Source organism: Crocodylus siamensis, chromosome 1, assembly GCF_052110815.1.
Source record: "Crocodylus siamensis isolate JL-2025a chromosome 1, ASM5211081v1, whole genome shotgun sequence".
In the NCBI taxonomy this organism is placed as follows: domain Eukaryota; kingdom Metazoa; phylum Chordata; order Crocodylia; family Crocodylidae; genus Crocodylus; species Crocodylus siamensis.
Window position 1 is genome coordinate 400375444 of NC_143395.1, and position 16660 is coordinate 400392103.

At 46.5% G+C, this 16660-nt stretch overlaps 1 protein-coding gene across 2 annotated transcripts in view; it reads left to right on the plus strand.

The window, feature by feature from the left end:
• The window catches only part of LOC149875298 (transmembrane 4 L6 family member 1-like), a 31305-nt gene that overhangs the window by 3453 nt on the left and 11192 nt on the right, over positions 1 to 16660 (plus strand). The window contains exons 1-3 of one of the 2 annotated variants that reach the window (XM_090030555.1): positions 1267 to 1400; positions 8109 to 8291; positions 13118 to 13180. In XM_090030555.1, coding sequence (XP_089886681.1) covers positions 8121 to 8291; positions 13118 to 13180 — 234 coding nt within the window. In that variant the 5' untranslated portion in view covers positions 1267 to 1400; positions 8109 to 8120. Of the gene's footprint in view, positions 1 to 1266; positions 1401 to 8108; positions 8292 to 13117; positions 13181 to 16660 lie in introns of those variants that run through there. The other variant, XM_090030556.1, reaches the window with a different exon arrangement.

A 16660-nucleotide genomic window follows, 5' to 3' on the forward strand; every position in this document is an offset into this window, starting at 1 on the left:
GCTGAGGAGAGGCTGAGGGAACTGAGCTTATTTAGTCTGGAGAAGATAAAACTGAGGGGGAATTTAATAGCAGCCTTCAATTATCTGAAGGGTGGTTCCAAAGGGGATGGAGCTAGATTGTTCAGTTGTGGCAGATAACAGAACAAAGGACAATATTCTCAAATTGAAGAAAGAGAAATGTAGGTTAGATATTAGGAAAAAATCTCTCACGAAGAGGGTAGTAAAGCACTGGAACAGATTACCCAGAAAGACTGTGTAATCTCCATCCTTGGAGGTTTTTAAGACCCAGCTAGACAATACCTTGACTAGGATGATCTACTTGGGGATGGTCCTGCTTTGAGCAGGGGTCAGATTAGATGACCTCCTGAGGTCCCTTCTAACCCTCGTTTTCTATGATTCTGTGAAATGTAGCCATACCCACACAAGTACACTACTCAGCCTCAGCAGTACACCCTAATCACTGTCTTTCAAGCTTGCCTGCTGTCACCTACATCCCCACTCTACAAACCCCTATGCTGTTCCCTGTCCTAGTGCTTCACCTTCTCAACACCGTCCCCTGGCACACTGCCTTCTATCCACATACACTTGGAGTCTCGTCTCTTCCTTATCTTTCCCTCCCCTCTTAGCTGGCCATTGACCAGTTTAAAGTGTGCTGGGACACTGCTGCACCATGCAGGGGGCAAGTTGGGAGCCAGTGGTGCTCTTGAGCACCTAGCAGTGGGAGAGTGTCTTCTAGTCTTCACACAGCTAAGGGACTATGAAGAAGTAATGCAAGAAGCACGAGTAGACTTCCTGTGCCTCCCTGCCTAATGACTATGGAAAATGCTGCCATTTCTTGCACCGTCATTAGGGTCCAACAGGCTTGAGCTCAAACACTCAGACTAATAGCTGCCTGTGGAATCAGTGTATATTGTGGACAAAGGCTGGGGCCTTATTCCCAATGTCCCTTTGCATTATACCATCAGACTGTATTTATAGGCTAGCTCTTTGGCTCCAATATATACAGCTTTATTTTGTGCAGTAAACTTCTGTCTTGACTTTCCTATTTTGTGACACCACACACAACTTAAAAGGTTGTGGCAGGAAAAAACTGTGCCAGCCTACTGCATATCAATGTGACCTTGGGGGGCATTGACCAATGAAACAGTGCCTTAAAAAAAATCAATGTTGCAGGGTGATTCAATCTTTACATTGACTAACCAGGCAGAGTTTGGGGTATTTCCTCATTCTTTGAAGAGAAGCTTCTCTTTGTTTAATGGAATCCATTGCTTGAGAACATATCTGTGCCTCTCAGACTGATATTGGGTAAAAGAAAGATAAAAACTTGAAGCCAGTTAAAAATTAACGTTGGTGTGTGACAACATGAAGCATCAGTAACCATTTTATTCCTGTACATCAAGGTAAGTACATCAAGATATTTTCTTCCTTCCCTCAACTTTACAAGATGAAACATACTGACAGTCTTAGTTAAGAACCAAAAAGCTACTGCAGCAGCTTGCCCAAAGTTGTTAGGAGTGGGGTTAGTGTTGTAGGATTAGCAAAAATGTTTGTGTCTGGTATGTCATCACTAATTTTTGTATCTCAGTCAGAATCAGCTGTGATTTAAGTAGGTGCAAGCTGCATTGACTTTCATGGGAGAAGCACCCACTAAATTTGCTTGTTGATGCTTAGGTAGATTTCTTTGGTAATGTCAGCGATAGTGGACCAAGCTGAAATCACTGTAGCTCAAGGTCAATGGAATTATGTTGCTTTACAGCAGCTGAGGAGCTGTTGGTGCAGCTACAAATGCAATTACTGTGCATAATTTTTTGGCATAGAAAATTCAGGTGCATTAAACTGTGACCCAGCACACATCTAAACGTGTGCCCATTGGGAACAAATTTGATCTTAACAGGAGTAGTTTAGTCCAGGACTGTTCCTGCCCTGCTCTATGTGCCCCTGAAGCAGTCAGGGGGAGTTCCAGGCTTGGCAGGTGCCAGCACTGCTCTGGCAGGGGGATCAGGTGCTGGTCCTGATCTTTGTAGGGCTCCCAGCCACATGGAGACTGGGACAGCTCTCTCCACCCCCTGGGGCCCCCTTTTGCCTAGGTTGACTGGGAGCAATTTACTCCCAGTCAGTGTCTACATGTGTGCTTCAGCACATTAGTTTAATGCACCAATTCGTAGTACCTGTATCTACTGGTATTAGAAAAATGGCACATTAGACTTCCCAGTAATTGCTGCACATGTGTAGACAGTGATGCTTTACTGCATATTAGCTTAATGCGCAGGAAAGTATCTCATGTAAATGTGCCCTGTGTGGAGGATTATACACATGAATGCTGCACAAGGTTTTTAGAATCTGTCTGATCTGACTTAAACAAGGGGGTAGATTATGTTTCCTTGTCTGCTTCTGATTGAATAAACAAAACAGTATAGAAAATAGGCAAGGGTTAGCAGACCCAGGAAGGGCATGGGTTAAAATGCAGTGCGAGGGCAGGTGAGAAAATGCTAAAATGTAAATGCACAAAACTGAAAAGGAAATAAGCGAGACTGGAAAATACCTAGTGCTACATCCATTCCGTCCCCTCCACACACATCTTCTGTCAACTTAAAAAAAATTGTTCCCTTCAATCTGGGGATTTTTAAATATCTGCAAAATGTCCTGCCCAATTTTTTGAGCATTATATAAACAGTTTGTAATGAGAGTGAGACAGGTAGTCCTTTGGTTAAACAACTATTCTAAAGCAGCTAAGAGCTAACTTGCTCTTAAAACTTAATTACTTTCCCTTATGCTTAAAAACATTCACAAAAGTATGGTTTATAATAAGTATTGTAATTAAAACTTTGTAGCAGCACAGAACAATGCTAATTACTCTTTGTAGAAATGCAGACTCAGAAAAAGACTTCAGCAGTCTCTACTGCCTTTTGGCAATCCAGTGGCTCTTGGCATCCTTTCACTGTCTCCCATGGCATATATTTCCAAGCACCAGTTGCCTTGGTTTAGGGCTGTCAGAGGATACATGGCTCACACTGTTCTGTTTAACAGTTCCCAATGGTGCTGTCCTGTGTGGATTTATTTAAGCCCTTTTTGAACATGGCTATTCTATTTGCCTTTACAACTTTGTGTAGCAACAAGCTCCACAATTATGCCCCAGGTAGAACAACCAAGTCAAAACAAACAAAAAACCTCCATGTCTTGTTTGTTTTAAACATGTCTCCTACTAGCTTTAGTGGATGTCCCCTAGTTCTTGTTTTCTGGGACATGGTGAATAATAGTTTCCTATTTGCTTTGTTCATACCCTTCATGACTTCATAGATCTCTATCACACCCAGTTCAACCTTCTTCTTTACAAAAGGAAGAGTCCTAGCCCTTTCAGTCTCTTGTATGGCAACTGCTCCATACCTCTGATCATCTTGGTTGCCTTCCTCTGCACTGTTCCCAATTCCATTATATCCTTTTTAAGATGTGGAGAGAAGAACTGCATGCAGCATGCAAGACATGGGCGCACCATGGATTTATACAGTAGCACAACTGCAGAGGAGAAGAGATGTTTGGGAAACTTACTGTTGTTGTTGTCATGTATTGTAAGCTGCTTTGAGCCTTTCTGGATAGAGTGGGATATAAATTGAAAATAAAGCAGCCTACGTTATTATTTAGATGCCCTTTTAAATTATACTTGACATTTTAATTGGCATTTTTGGTCACGACTGTGCACTGAGCTTTGCTTAGGGGTTTTTAACTTTCCTTAGGTATCTTCATATCTTTGTCTAGACTGCTTCTTCTGCATGCGATGCCTTCCTTTAACTCATCTCTAAAGCTATTTAGCTACTTCCTTCTTATGCCTTCTCATGAACCACCTCTGCGACTGTACCTAGGAGAAGTCAGCCAGTGCACATTGGCTAAGTTGAAAGGTATTTCAAATACACAGCTGAGGATCAGTTGGGAAATAATAATTTTAAAAAAAATGAGCATTACAAAAATGTGTGTAACACTTCTGCCAGGCACTGGATGGCAGTAAGAAGGGCTAGGTTCAAATTTGGGGTTTCACACCAACTTTTCAAATTTAGCTTCAGCTTCCATTGTGGGATGCTTGGAGCCTGGGTAGCTCATCCAGGGGCATTGTGGGGGGTGCAGAGAGAGGGCTCCTGCTGCTGTGCACACCTTGGGAGAGGCACAGGGGGCACATGCTCACTGCATATATGTGTGGGGAGGAAGTGGGCTGCCATTGAGGGCTGGGTTCTGCGTCCCATTGCCACTGCCTTGGGAATGGTGTGATGCCACATGCCTGCCATGGCTGGTCCCTGGGGCCGCCTCCTAGACAGGCTGCCCAGGCTCTGACTATCCCATGACTCGCCCCAGAGCCTCCTCTGCCCCACTCCCTCCCTCCCTGTGGGGGGTCTCGATCTGCCCCCCCCATGCCCCTTCCCTGACTTACCTGTTGTGGTAGGCAGCCGTCTGGCTGCAGTCTTGGCTGCATGCAGGCTCTGTGCCTGTCTGTGCGCACCCCTCCCCACCTGCTGCAGCTGCCCACAGCCCATCCCCAGACTGTCCTGCAGCCCTCTGTGCTACCCCATGCTCGAGGGGGCTAAGCCCCATTAGTCCCGGGCTTCTGCCACCTATGGCTGTGTGCCTGCCTGCCACACATGCACAGTTAAAGTAACTTTTTTCACAGTATATTCATGAAACTACCAGGACCCATTTGCCAAGATCAATGGTAGTTCTGTGCATATTCTCTGAAAAATTATATTTTACCCTTGCACATGCTGAGACTTTTCAACAAGAAATCCGCAATTTTCTCAGGGCTCTAGTCACATGCCTACAAACTTCACAATTTAGGAGGGAGGAGGGATGAACACAAAATCTGTCCACTTGCCCTTTATAACTGACCACTTTAACCTCAAACTGTATTAGCCAAGACCACAATCAGTAAAAACCATGAGTTGCCCCTCAAACCTGCATATTAATGAAGGCATGCAGATTAAGAATACACAGTTACAGAACATAACTGTAATCAAACAGAATACTCTATTTGCTCTCTCCTCCTTATGCTTGGCTTTCTGCATCTCCTGTCACAACATCTGAAAAAGTGAGCTTCATCTCATCAAAAGCCTGTGATGTAGCACATCCCCACACCCACACACACTATATCTTGGTTAGTCTGCAAGATATAAGTCTACCTTGCCTTACGTGTAGACCATAGGTAAGGGTTACATTTGCATACATTATGTATAGAGACCTACCCAAGCCCAGGAGGCAGGAGGCTGATTTTGTGGGCAGATCACAGGGCCCGCTGACATTTTTGTATCCTCCCCATGCCTCCAGTTGGCCGGGGGCCCTGGTGGCCCTGCCCCCCTGTTGCTGATTGGTGGAGAAGGTTGTCTGTCAGTCCTGCCCCTCACTGCTGATTGGCTGAGCGCTGTCCCTCATGTGGCCCCACCCCTTGCTGCTGACTGGTGGAGGGGGTGGCACTGCATGACAGGCAGCCTTTTCAGCAAATCAGCAGTGATGGGAGTAGCAGCCATCTTGCATGCTCCCCTTCATGTTGCCAGCCCCACTCTCCCTGGCAGCCTGGGTAACTAGGCCACAGCAGCCGTGAGGACAGCTGTTTCCCACTGGGGCGTCAGTCCCTCCTGCCCTGCCCTGGATTTTGCCGACATCACCTGATTTCATGATTTCTGGAAAATTGTGAATTGAATAGGTCCCTAATTATATATAACACACAAGCCATTTATAGTGGTCATTTCCCCAACCTCCATGCCTCACAGGTTGCTCATCTTACATCAACCTAAATTAGGCTCATCTTAACAACCTAAACTATGCTCTTCCTCTCACTCTTAGACCTTGTCTTCTTCAGAAACTCTACTCAGTTCAAGCAAATCAGTAACCATCTGCCAACACAATCACACTGGGGCTGCATACAGATATTCAGGGAGGTTAGACTGACTTTTTAAAATGGCCATCTGATCAAACTTTGTTCAGCTTATATTAGTTAAGTGGATCTGTGTGTAAGCTACACAGAAGTTCAGGACAGTTAGATCGGTCTTTAAAAAAGGCTGACCTGATCTAATAACCCCCTTCCCCCATCTTGACTTACCTTAGCTCAGGTGGCTATTTTAACACAATCTAACCTCCCCAGATGTCTGTACACAGCATGATGCAACCCTCCAGTGCTGACAAAGAAAGGTGAGATTTGTATGATGAAGCAGGTCCTGGATTCAAGCAACAATAAGAGGCACTAGTACAAGCTGAGGTTTCTTTTTCTCTACTTGCAGTTTGGACCACTGCAGCTGCATCAGTAAGCAGGCTTTGCTTGCCAGTACCAGAATTAACACCCAATTTAGACAAAGTCATCAAGGAGAGCTTTCCATGATTAGCAACATGGAAAAGTTTGTCTGTTGTCACTGCAGGAGACGAAATGCTTTAGCTTCCACCAGGGAGTACAAGATTCAGAAGATATTTTTCAGTACAGAAGGGGATATTTTGGGGCAGGACATTATTTCAGTTGGAGGGCTGCTTAATGAGTTTTGGTGAGCTGTTGAGGGCTGCAAGGGTAGCTCCACCCCTTGACAGATGTCCCACCCCCTGGTCACCATCTTGGGACTGGAAGTCCCACCCCCTAATCCCTGACCTTTGCCACCAGAAGTATCTCCCCTAGCCCCCAGAAGTACTCCTTCTTGGGGATTTGCCATCTTGGAACCAGAAAAAAAACAAATTGTATACTAAAAAGCAAACAATGACAATAACATATTTTAATTTTACTTAAAAAAAATTTTTTGTCCTAATTTGTGTGTGTTTGTGGTATATATAGAGGTGATTGCATAATACCTCAAGATGAAGTCTTACTCTTGTATATTGTAAGGGAGCATACAGGGGTGGTGGAATATGAAGGGGAGGGTATGGATTTTGTGTAGGTATGTGTATATGGGGGGTGGGGGAGGATGTGGGGGGATGTGTGGATGGGTGGGTATGGGGGTTTGTGGGGGAAATGTTTGTGGGGATGTATGCATGTGTGTGGGTATGGGGTTTGTGCGGTGTGTGGAAGGGGAGGGTGGCAGGGGATGAGTGTGGGGTATGCAGGGAGTTGTGGGTATGTGTGTAGTGGGGGGTGTGCACATAGCAGTGAGTAGGGATCCCCCCCCAGAGGTGCATGGGTGTGTGTGTGAGGGGGCCAGTGGGGGGGGGGAAGGTATGTGAGGATGCAGAGTTTGTGAAGTGTGTGACTGTGTGTTGGGAAGAGTGTTGTTGCAGGGTTTGTGGGTATGGGGAGATGGTGCATGGGACTCCCCTGCATGTGCTGAGCCGGTCAGGACCTGCTCCTGCCCCACAACAGCCCAAATCCTGCATGCCCTGAGGTGCCTCCCCACCAGCACCAGCATGCCCTGCACCCACTCTGAACTCACCCCTTCAGAGTGGATCAGCCAGAACCTGGCACAGCACCAACCCAGCCTGCTCAGCGCCGGCTCAGTATCACCCACCTAGGTGCGTCCTGCTGCCCTGTGGACATGCAGCGGGGCTGGAGTGGCTCTGCAGCTGAACTGCCTTTCTAGTCAGCCCAGGCAGTGGCTCCTTCTGCTGCCACCAGCCCCAGCCCTGCGATACCAGCGGGGACCCATGCTGCACATGGGGCAGCCTGGAGGTGGCAGTAATGCAGTGTAGATGTGGGGCAGCCCAGCACAGAGTCCAGATGCCTGCAGCAGGGGACTGCTGGCAGTGGGAGGGGGAGGGGTTGCTTTCCCCTTGCACCGAACAACAGATTTTGTGCTGAGACTACCAGGAAGGTTGCCAGTTAATGACAACCATGCTAGTGTTTTCAAAGACATACAGAGTTATTTGCTAGGATCACATACGAATTACCAGGTACTTGCACATAGGACATAGCCTATATGGACATAGCCATTTCACACAGGACCAAGATTTGTTTGCTATTGACCTGGCCCAGTTTTGAACACAGAATTGGCGTCGGGGGGTTCAATAGCTCTATTTGGTAACACCTTTCTTGGAAAAAACTCTCTTGCTTCAGCACCATTTTCATATATTTTATAAAAATGTCTCACATGAAGTCCTATTCCTCCATGTTTTTAAAGCACAAAGTAACCCAGGCTTTCTTTTCTCATTTCTTTCCTTAGTATTGATCTACCATGTGCACTGGAAAGTGCTCAAAGTGCATTGGGGTCATGCTGTTCCCCCTGGCTATCTGTGCTATCATCTCCAACCTTCTCCTGTACTTCCCCAATGGGCAAGTTCTAGAGAGTAACGAGATAACTGATTTGGTCTGGTTTTTCCATGGCATTCTTGGAGCCGGGATCTTGGTAAGAGACACATTTTGTTATTGTTTTAAGCATTCCAGTTTTGAGGCTTATGAAAGTCTCTGTCAGTTTAACAAAGATCAATAGGGCTGTCTTTCACATTTGTGCATAAGCTAATTTATTTGGAGAAGAGGGTATGAAACTTAGCAGTGATATACCAGGAAGATTAAAAAGCATGTACTTGAATAAGAAATATAATTTAATGATGAAAATCTTGGCATACCATGAACTTCAAAGCTCTGTATGACAAACAAAAATATTTGGCTTTCCCTCTTTCATAAAGAATAGTAACAGAAACATTCTTTGCTGGCCATAGTGTAGCTTGATGTCTAAATTCAGCAATGGTGACTCTGTAACTTTTCATTTCAATTGATTACTTTATTACTTCTTTTGTTGGTTTTAGTCTCAGATGTTTTATGAGGCTTATTAAGGGAAAAACTGGAACTTGTTTGTACATATCATGCCATGGATAATAATAAACAGCAAAAACAAACATCAACTAGGGCAGAACCACTCAGTCACTGCTAAATTCGAAGTAGCTGCTAAGTTCAGCCATATTCATATCACCCCCTCTTTTTTGTGTTCACTGTTCTAGGAACATCTGTGTGCTTTATGGATAAAGCAAGTATCAAATTCACGCATGAATAGCTAAATAACATTAGCAAATGCGTAAATGCGCTAATGTGCCCTAACACAGTATTCATCAATGGATAGACACCATGTTAATCTGCATTAGCACATCTGCACGTGCACTGATGTGACTTAGCTATTTGCACCTACATTTAATGTGCCTTAATGCGTATTAGCACATCCATGTGTACACACATGCTTAAAGTGCCTTAAGCAAAGGTGTATTAAGATTAGGCACACGTAAATATATGCACAGACAGGTCACTTACCTAGCTTCCTTTTCAAGGCCAGTCAGCTCTCTGTTCAGGATTTCTAGCCTGTTTATTTTTCATGGGACAAACTTGTTCCCACAGAAGCAAAACAGAGAACAAAAAAAAATGTATAACAAACAGATACACCAAAACCTATAGCCTTTCGTAGACCCTGAGAGAACAGCTGTACTGCTCCCCCCAGCACCACAACCTCCCATCTCTCCCCTTTACCTTGTGCCCCCAGACCTTTTAGGGCTCTTTGTAGCTCCAGTATAATCCACTTTTCAGTTTCAGCTGCCACTAGCTTTCCAGCCAAGCAAGCTCTTAACTGTTGCTTACCTGCAGGCTAAGCTGCAGGCTGAGCACCTTCTTACCCACATATTTTCAGAACAGAAAATATGCTAAATTCATCTAGTTCACTATGAATAATTTGCTTGATCCCTCTGATGATGTACCTCCTACTTTATATACTGTTAATGTACCTTTTACTCATGCTGAGTTTGACTGTATGCAGATGAAACTTAAAGGAAGCTGACAATTGTACAACAGACCCTGGTGGAAAAGTCACACTTCTCAAAGCCCAGGAGGCTCTGGCTGCTAATGAAAGGAGGACTGATGCTCAGCATGGCAGCCCTGCATCACTCTTATTCAGAAAATTACTTATTTTATGGGTTCTAGATAAGGCTGCTTTGTGGGCAGGGTGGAGCATATTAAAAATGTGAATGGAGGAAGAGTATGTACTGAGTCTTGAAAGACAGGTGACATCACTAGGAAGCGTTACTGATTTGCAAAACAACAATGTTACATGGATGTGATTTTTTTTATAACAGAATGTGACAGATGGAACCTGACAAAGAGTAAGAGGAAAAAAATGTTGTTGTACTCATTTTCCTGATGAGAATCTGGAGTAGAAAAATATTAAGTGACTTACTCAAATTCACATAGGATGGTGTTTCAAACAGAACAGGGATGCTTGGGGTGCCGGTCTTTGAGACCAGTGACTTAATCATAAGAACATTCTTACCATTAAGTGCCCAGGTTTGACTAACTCCAAACCTGTTCTCCTCTTCCACTCCTATTTTTAAAATTGCAAAAGAAGCAAAAGTCTGTTTTGTTTAAAAATCTTAAATTTCTGAACTTGCAAAATAAGGAAATTGAAAAAAAGAAAGAATGACTCAGTTTGTCAATAGTGCTCAGTTCTGCAGACTGAGCCAATCTGAATGCAGAATGGCACCACTGTGAAAAGCCTGTCTGAGCAACATCAAACCCACAGACTTCATCTCACTGGCACCAGCCTCCTGGCAAATTTTCACTTTAACCTCAGAAGCCAGAGTACTGAAATCAGTCACTGGAGAGAGAGACCAGTGACAAACAAAGTCATGTATATTTGAGCCAAGCAAAACAGCTCAAACCAAGCGTAGACAAAATAACCTGCTCACAGCTTGGGCGGATCTGCAAGGGAAAGGCAGGGTGTAACAGGAAGTAGGGCAATGGACTCACCAGGTGACAGTGACTTCTCAGTCTGGATCCTGTGACAGGCTGAGCGTGGTTCTAGAGGACAGCAGTGAACTCACTGCACTAGAGGTCAATGTCCTAGTCCAGTGCACATGGTAGATCAATGTCCTAGTCAAATTCCAACAGTCAGATATACTCTGTTCACATAAATTCTCCGTGGAGGCTCACTTATTAGGCAATTACATTTTTAACTGGGTACATTTACATTTGCCTATTAATGTGCAGCAACAAGCTCTGGAGCCCCCTGGTGCCCCCTGCCCTCTGGAGCTTATTGCTGCCACTCTGAACGTGCACCCAGACTGCAGCACATTGAACTGGGTCAGAGCAGCCCCAGTTGGCAGGGGGTCCCTGGGGTCAGCCTGTCAGCCCAAGGCTGCTTTCCCCAGCTTAGTGTGCTGTGAAGGGGCTGGCTGGGGTACGAAGGTGTTGCGCACTGGGCTAGCCAGCAGGCAGCCCCTGCACTGAAGCACACTTGTGCTTTGCCAGTTGGTCAGCATCTACACATGTGCTGTGCTCAGGAAAAAAAACTTGACAGCAGGGTAGTACTTCTATTTACAGTTACTAGCCTCTTCCAGAATTTATTAGTTTTGTGTGCCCTTGTAGGGACATATATGTAGACACTGGGACACTTGCTGTGGAGCTAATTAGTCAGCTCCACAGTAAACATCTTGTGTGGATGCACCCACTGACAGTTAAAACTGTCCATCTTTCATGTTGTTTAAAAATTAGTTAGTTTAAAAAAAAAGTTAGCAGTCTTTTCATATACGACACCTGACCCTGAGTCCTCCTTTCCTCCATTTGCCAATTTTACAACACCTACTTTATATATTTTTTTTAATGCTTCTCTCTCCCATGTTGCTCTGTGGAAGACCTACACAAACAACAGCAGACGGTTGTTCTGAGCATATGGTAGAGTCTTCATTCTGGCTGTTAGATACATACCTGGCAGCTCTTCCATGTTCTGTACACCCCAAACTACAAGCAACAGCCTGTGCTGCCTTTGGCAACTCTGGGTGCATCTACATGAGGCATTTACTATGTGGTGGACTAATTAGCTGCACAGTAAACATTCTGTGTCTACATGTGCACCCCTATTAAGTTGGAATAAACTAATTTACTTTGCAGCAGGATAGTCCTTGTAAACACAGGGTGCATCCAGGTGTGTGTGGACGTTCAGTTCCCCAGTTACAAGTAGCAACACTGCACCTTGTGCCACAGCTACTTGTCCCTGGGGAACATCCATCTTTGGCATGTGGCAAGTTACCCCAGGGACAGTAGGGGAGGCTGGGGCCAGCACTGTGCTGGCCCCAGCAGCCTCACCCGTGATCCTGGGGCCTCCTGGAGCTGCAGCCATGGCAATCCTGCCAAGCGAAGCCTGGCTGGCAGCCACAGCATAGCTCCGGGCAGCCTGGCTCCACTTTTCAGCAGCGCATGCTGCCTGAGCGTGGAATGCTTTGCAGGTTTTATCCACATTTTTTTTATCCCCTGGATAGCCAGGGATAAAATATCCCTGCAGAAAAAAAAAACAGGGGAGCACACACTTGAGCAGTGTACCCTTGCAGTGCGGAGAACACCAGACTGCACAGTATGTGATGCTGCAAATGTGTTGGCAGCATTACATGCCACATGACTGCACTCATCTGGATTCACCCACAAGCACTATCCTGTTGCAGAGTTTTTTACTCCCCAGCAGCATATGGGTAGACACTGCCCCAGCTGGCTGGGGCATGAGGGTGCTTCAGTGTAGGGGCTGCCTGCCAGCTAGGCCCACAGTGAAGCACCTTCATGCCCCAAGCAGCCCCTCTGCAGCACACTGAGCCAGGGGAAGGAACCCTGGCTGGAAGGCTGACTCCCCAGGGCTCCTTGCCAGCCAGGCCAGTTCTGACCCAGCTCAATGTGCTGCAGTCCTGAATGCACGTGAACACACGGTGCCCGGGAGCAATAAACTCTGGAGCAATAAATTCAAACATGGGTAAGATATTGTCAAAGGACAATAACTTATACTCAATGTGATGCAGAGGGGCAGGGTGAGGCATGAGGGTGCAACAGTGTGGAGTTAGCCATCAGTCAGCCCCTGCACTGTAGTATCCTCATGCCCCGGCCAGTCCCACTCACCATTTACATGTGCATTTTGGCACACTAAATAACTCCTACATAGGGTAGTACTTGTCTTGGATAGTACTATCCTACAGTAGAGTTAATTAATTTACTGCACCCTAATAGGGGTGCTTGTGCAGATGGTGACACTTTAGTGTGGAGCTAGTTATTAAACTTAGCAGTAAAGCACACATGTAGATATACCCACTGTGAAGAGTGAAAAGAAGGTTTACATTAAAGCAGCATCAACCTTTGGACCTCACTACACCTGATCCTCAAACTACTGAGAAGTGTAAGGAAATCTCACACAGTAATTCAATATGTGCTTTTTTGTAGGTTATTTTGCCTGCGTTCATGATGCTGGGGGCATCTGGAGGATGTTGTGCCAACAGATGTGGGGTAAGCAGCAATTTTTATATTGAAAAGACAGTAAAAATGACAATTGAAAACCAGCTTTTCCATGGGGACTGAACAAATGGAAAGATACAACAATGCACACAAGCACTGAAATGCAGAAGTAGGGTTGACATGAAGCATCACTGGACTGAGTTTACAAGTATCATTTAGCAATCAAGTATGTAGATACATGATAGACACATAGCACCTACCGAAGGTTAAATGAAGGCATTTTACTTTGCTTTAGTAAATCCTTGCTCTCTCTCAAATGCAGGGATTAGAATAATCTCTGACTTTAAAACAGCAGATGTGACAGCTGCCATGTTTGTCAACATAGCAGAGATTGAACCAGATTCCTATCCCTAGAGATGGGAGCCCCTGCTTCTCCAGCTTGAGCTAAAAAACACAACCTAAAGACAAAGACCACATACCAGGGGTGGCCAACCAATAGCACATGACACAAGTGGTATGGGCAGCTGTTATGTGTGGCACAGGAGCCCTCGGCACAAGGAAGAAGGCAAGGGGGCTCAAGCTTCCTCCTATGTGGAGCAGGCCAGGGTTAGTGGGGGGCGAGGGCTGATTGAGAGACAGGACTGAGAGACAGATTGGGGGACAGGATGTCACTGCAGGGAGGAGATCAGATGTCACTGCCAAGAACCAGGTCAACCCACCCCTGGCCCAGCAACCACTGCAGCTCTATGTGGGAAGCAAGGAACCAAAGCCTTTACTTGCCTCGTCCTGGGCAAGCTTTTTGAGAGAATTATTCTGGCACATGTCCGCGAGGGGCCAGCAGGGGAGATTATGCTTAGGGGCAACCAACACGGGTTCATTAGCGGCAGGTCCTGTCAGACCAACCTGGTGGCCTTCTATGACCAAGTCACAAAATCCTTAGATGCAGGGGTAGCAGTGGACATAGTCTTTCTGGACATTAGGAAGGCCTTCGACACTGTGTCTCACCCCGTTCTCATTAAAAAACTGGGGGACTGTGGTGTTGACACCTACACAGTCAAATGGGTTGCTAATTGGCTGGAGGGCCACACCCAGAGGGTGATGGTGGACGGGGCGTTTTCAGCCTGGAGGGATGTGGGCAGTGCGGTCCCCCAGGGCTCGGTCCTCAGGCCCGCACTGTTCAACATCTTCATCAGCAAGTTAGACGAGGGGGTAAAAAGCACCCTGTTCAAATTTACAGACAACACTAAGATGTGGGGGGAAGTGGGCATGCTAGAAGGGAGGAACAGGCTGCAATTGGATCTGGACAGGTTACAGGGGTGGGCGGATGAGAATAGGATGGGATTCAACACCGACAAGTGCAAGGTGATGCACCTGGGGAGGAAGAACCAGCACCATACCTACAGGCTGGGGAACTCCCTTCTCGTCAGTGCAGTGGCAGAAAAGGATCTTGGAGTCATCATTGATGCCAAAATGAACATGGGCAGGCAGTGTGGGGATGCAGTCAGGTTACAAGGGTGGGCGGACGAGAATAGGATGGGTTTCAACACAGACAAGTGCAAGGTGATGCACCTTGGGAGGAACAACCGGCACCATACCTACAGGTTAGGGAACTCCCCTCTTGTCAGCACGGAGGCGGAAAGGGATCTGGGGGTCATCATTGACTCCAAGATGAACATGGGCCGGCAGTGTGGGGAGGCAGTCAGGAAGGCCAACTGCACCTTGGCATGCATCCACAGATGCATCTCAAGCAGATCCAAGGAGGTGATCCTCCCCCTCTATGCGGCACTGGTCAGGCCACAGCTGGAGTACTGCGTCCAGTTCTGGGCGCCACACTTCAAGAGGGATGTGGACAGCATGGAGAGGGTCCAGAGGAGGGCCACTCGCATGATCAGGGGCAGAAGGGCAGGCCCTACGAGGAGAGGCTACGGGACCGGAACCTGTTCAACCTCCACAAGGGAAGGCTGAGGGGGGATCTAGCAGCCTGTTACAAACTAGTCAGAGGGGACCAGCAGGCATTGGGGGTGTCCCTGTTCCCCTGCGTGCTACCAAGAGTGACAAGAAATAACGGTCACAAGGTGGCAGAGGGTAGATTCAGGCTAGATATCAGGAGGAGCTACTTCACGGTCAGGGCGGCTAGGATCTGGAACCAAATTCCAAGAGAAGTGGTGCTGGCTCCCAACCTGGGGTCTTTAAGGGGAGGCTGGATGAACACCTTGCCGGGGTCATTCGACCCCAGTACTCTTTGCTGCCATGGCAGGGGGTTGGACTTGATGATCTGCTCAGGTCCCTTCCGACCCAACGAACTATGAAATTACTCTGGTGGTGCAAATTCTAACAGGCACCAATTCTGGGGGGGAGGGGGGAGTGGAGATCAGACCAATTCTGGGTGGGGGTGGCAGTGGGGCTTAACTTGTAGCATACCAGCTGAAAAAGTTTGGCCACCACTGATGTAGCCCCTCTGTCAGGGGCTACATCAGAGACAGAGGGGGACCTGTATCACACACTCCCTAGAGAATTATACACACAAGATGTGGAAAGACTCCTTTGTGCTCTGTCCTACCCACACCCTGGCTACAGAGAATCTGTCCTCGTTGATTAAAAAGGTTACCCAGCAACCATATTGCATCCCAATTAATTTCCATGTCCTGCTCAGAGTTCATTGTTTCTGATCCACAGCAGTTGTCATTAGCAAGGATATATTGACATAGAAATGTTTTTCCATGCCAGCTCCTTGGTAGCAGAAGCCTCTAATTAGCGATACTGTGCTATAATTTTCCATCTTTATGTTCCAGTTAATGTTTAATATTAACCATAATACCCTCTTTACCTATACCAAGTGCTTTACTGAAATTAACTAGTTAAGGATAATACCCAGTTCTCAGGTAGTGCTACACCTCAATGACTGAACATTTTGTACATGAAACCAGGACACAGAGATGGGGGGGCTTGCTCACAGTCAGGAAAGCAGAACAGAACCTGGGTCTCCCGAGGCCCAGGGCAGTGCTGTATCCAATAGGCTGCAGCAATTGTGATTTTACAACACTTTGAACTTCACAGTTACAGCTACAGTATGAGCAGTTGTTGGATGTTTTTGCAGTCCGTCACCACCAGACAGACTCTCAGATTTCCTCACAGTTTTTCATTTCCTCTGTAGACATGCCATCTGGGTTTGCAAAAAAACCCAGACTCTCAGACTTCCTTCCAGTTCCTCACTTCCTCTGTAAACATGCCATCTGGGTATTCAAAAAAATTGGGCTGTCCATCACAATACCCTAATAAAATCAGAGACCTTCCCCCCAGCTTATGATTCAAATCTTACAGAGGGGCTCTTGTCATTTATGGGCGGGGGGCTCAGCCCCCACAAACTCCCCCGTAATTCGAACCCTGTTCCCACTCCTGACTTCCTTGATCCTCCTCAATAGTATGCATCTGGCTGGCATGCTTGACTTCACACTGCCCTACCATGCGCTGCTCTACCTTTGCATCCAAACCAGCCCTGGGTCTGGGCTTGGCTTCAAGGGTCCTGTCTTC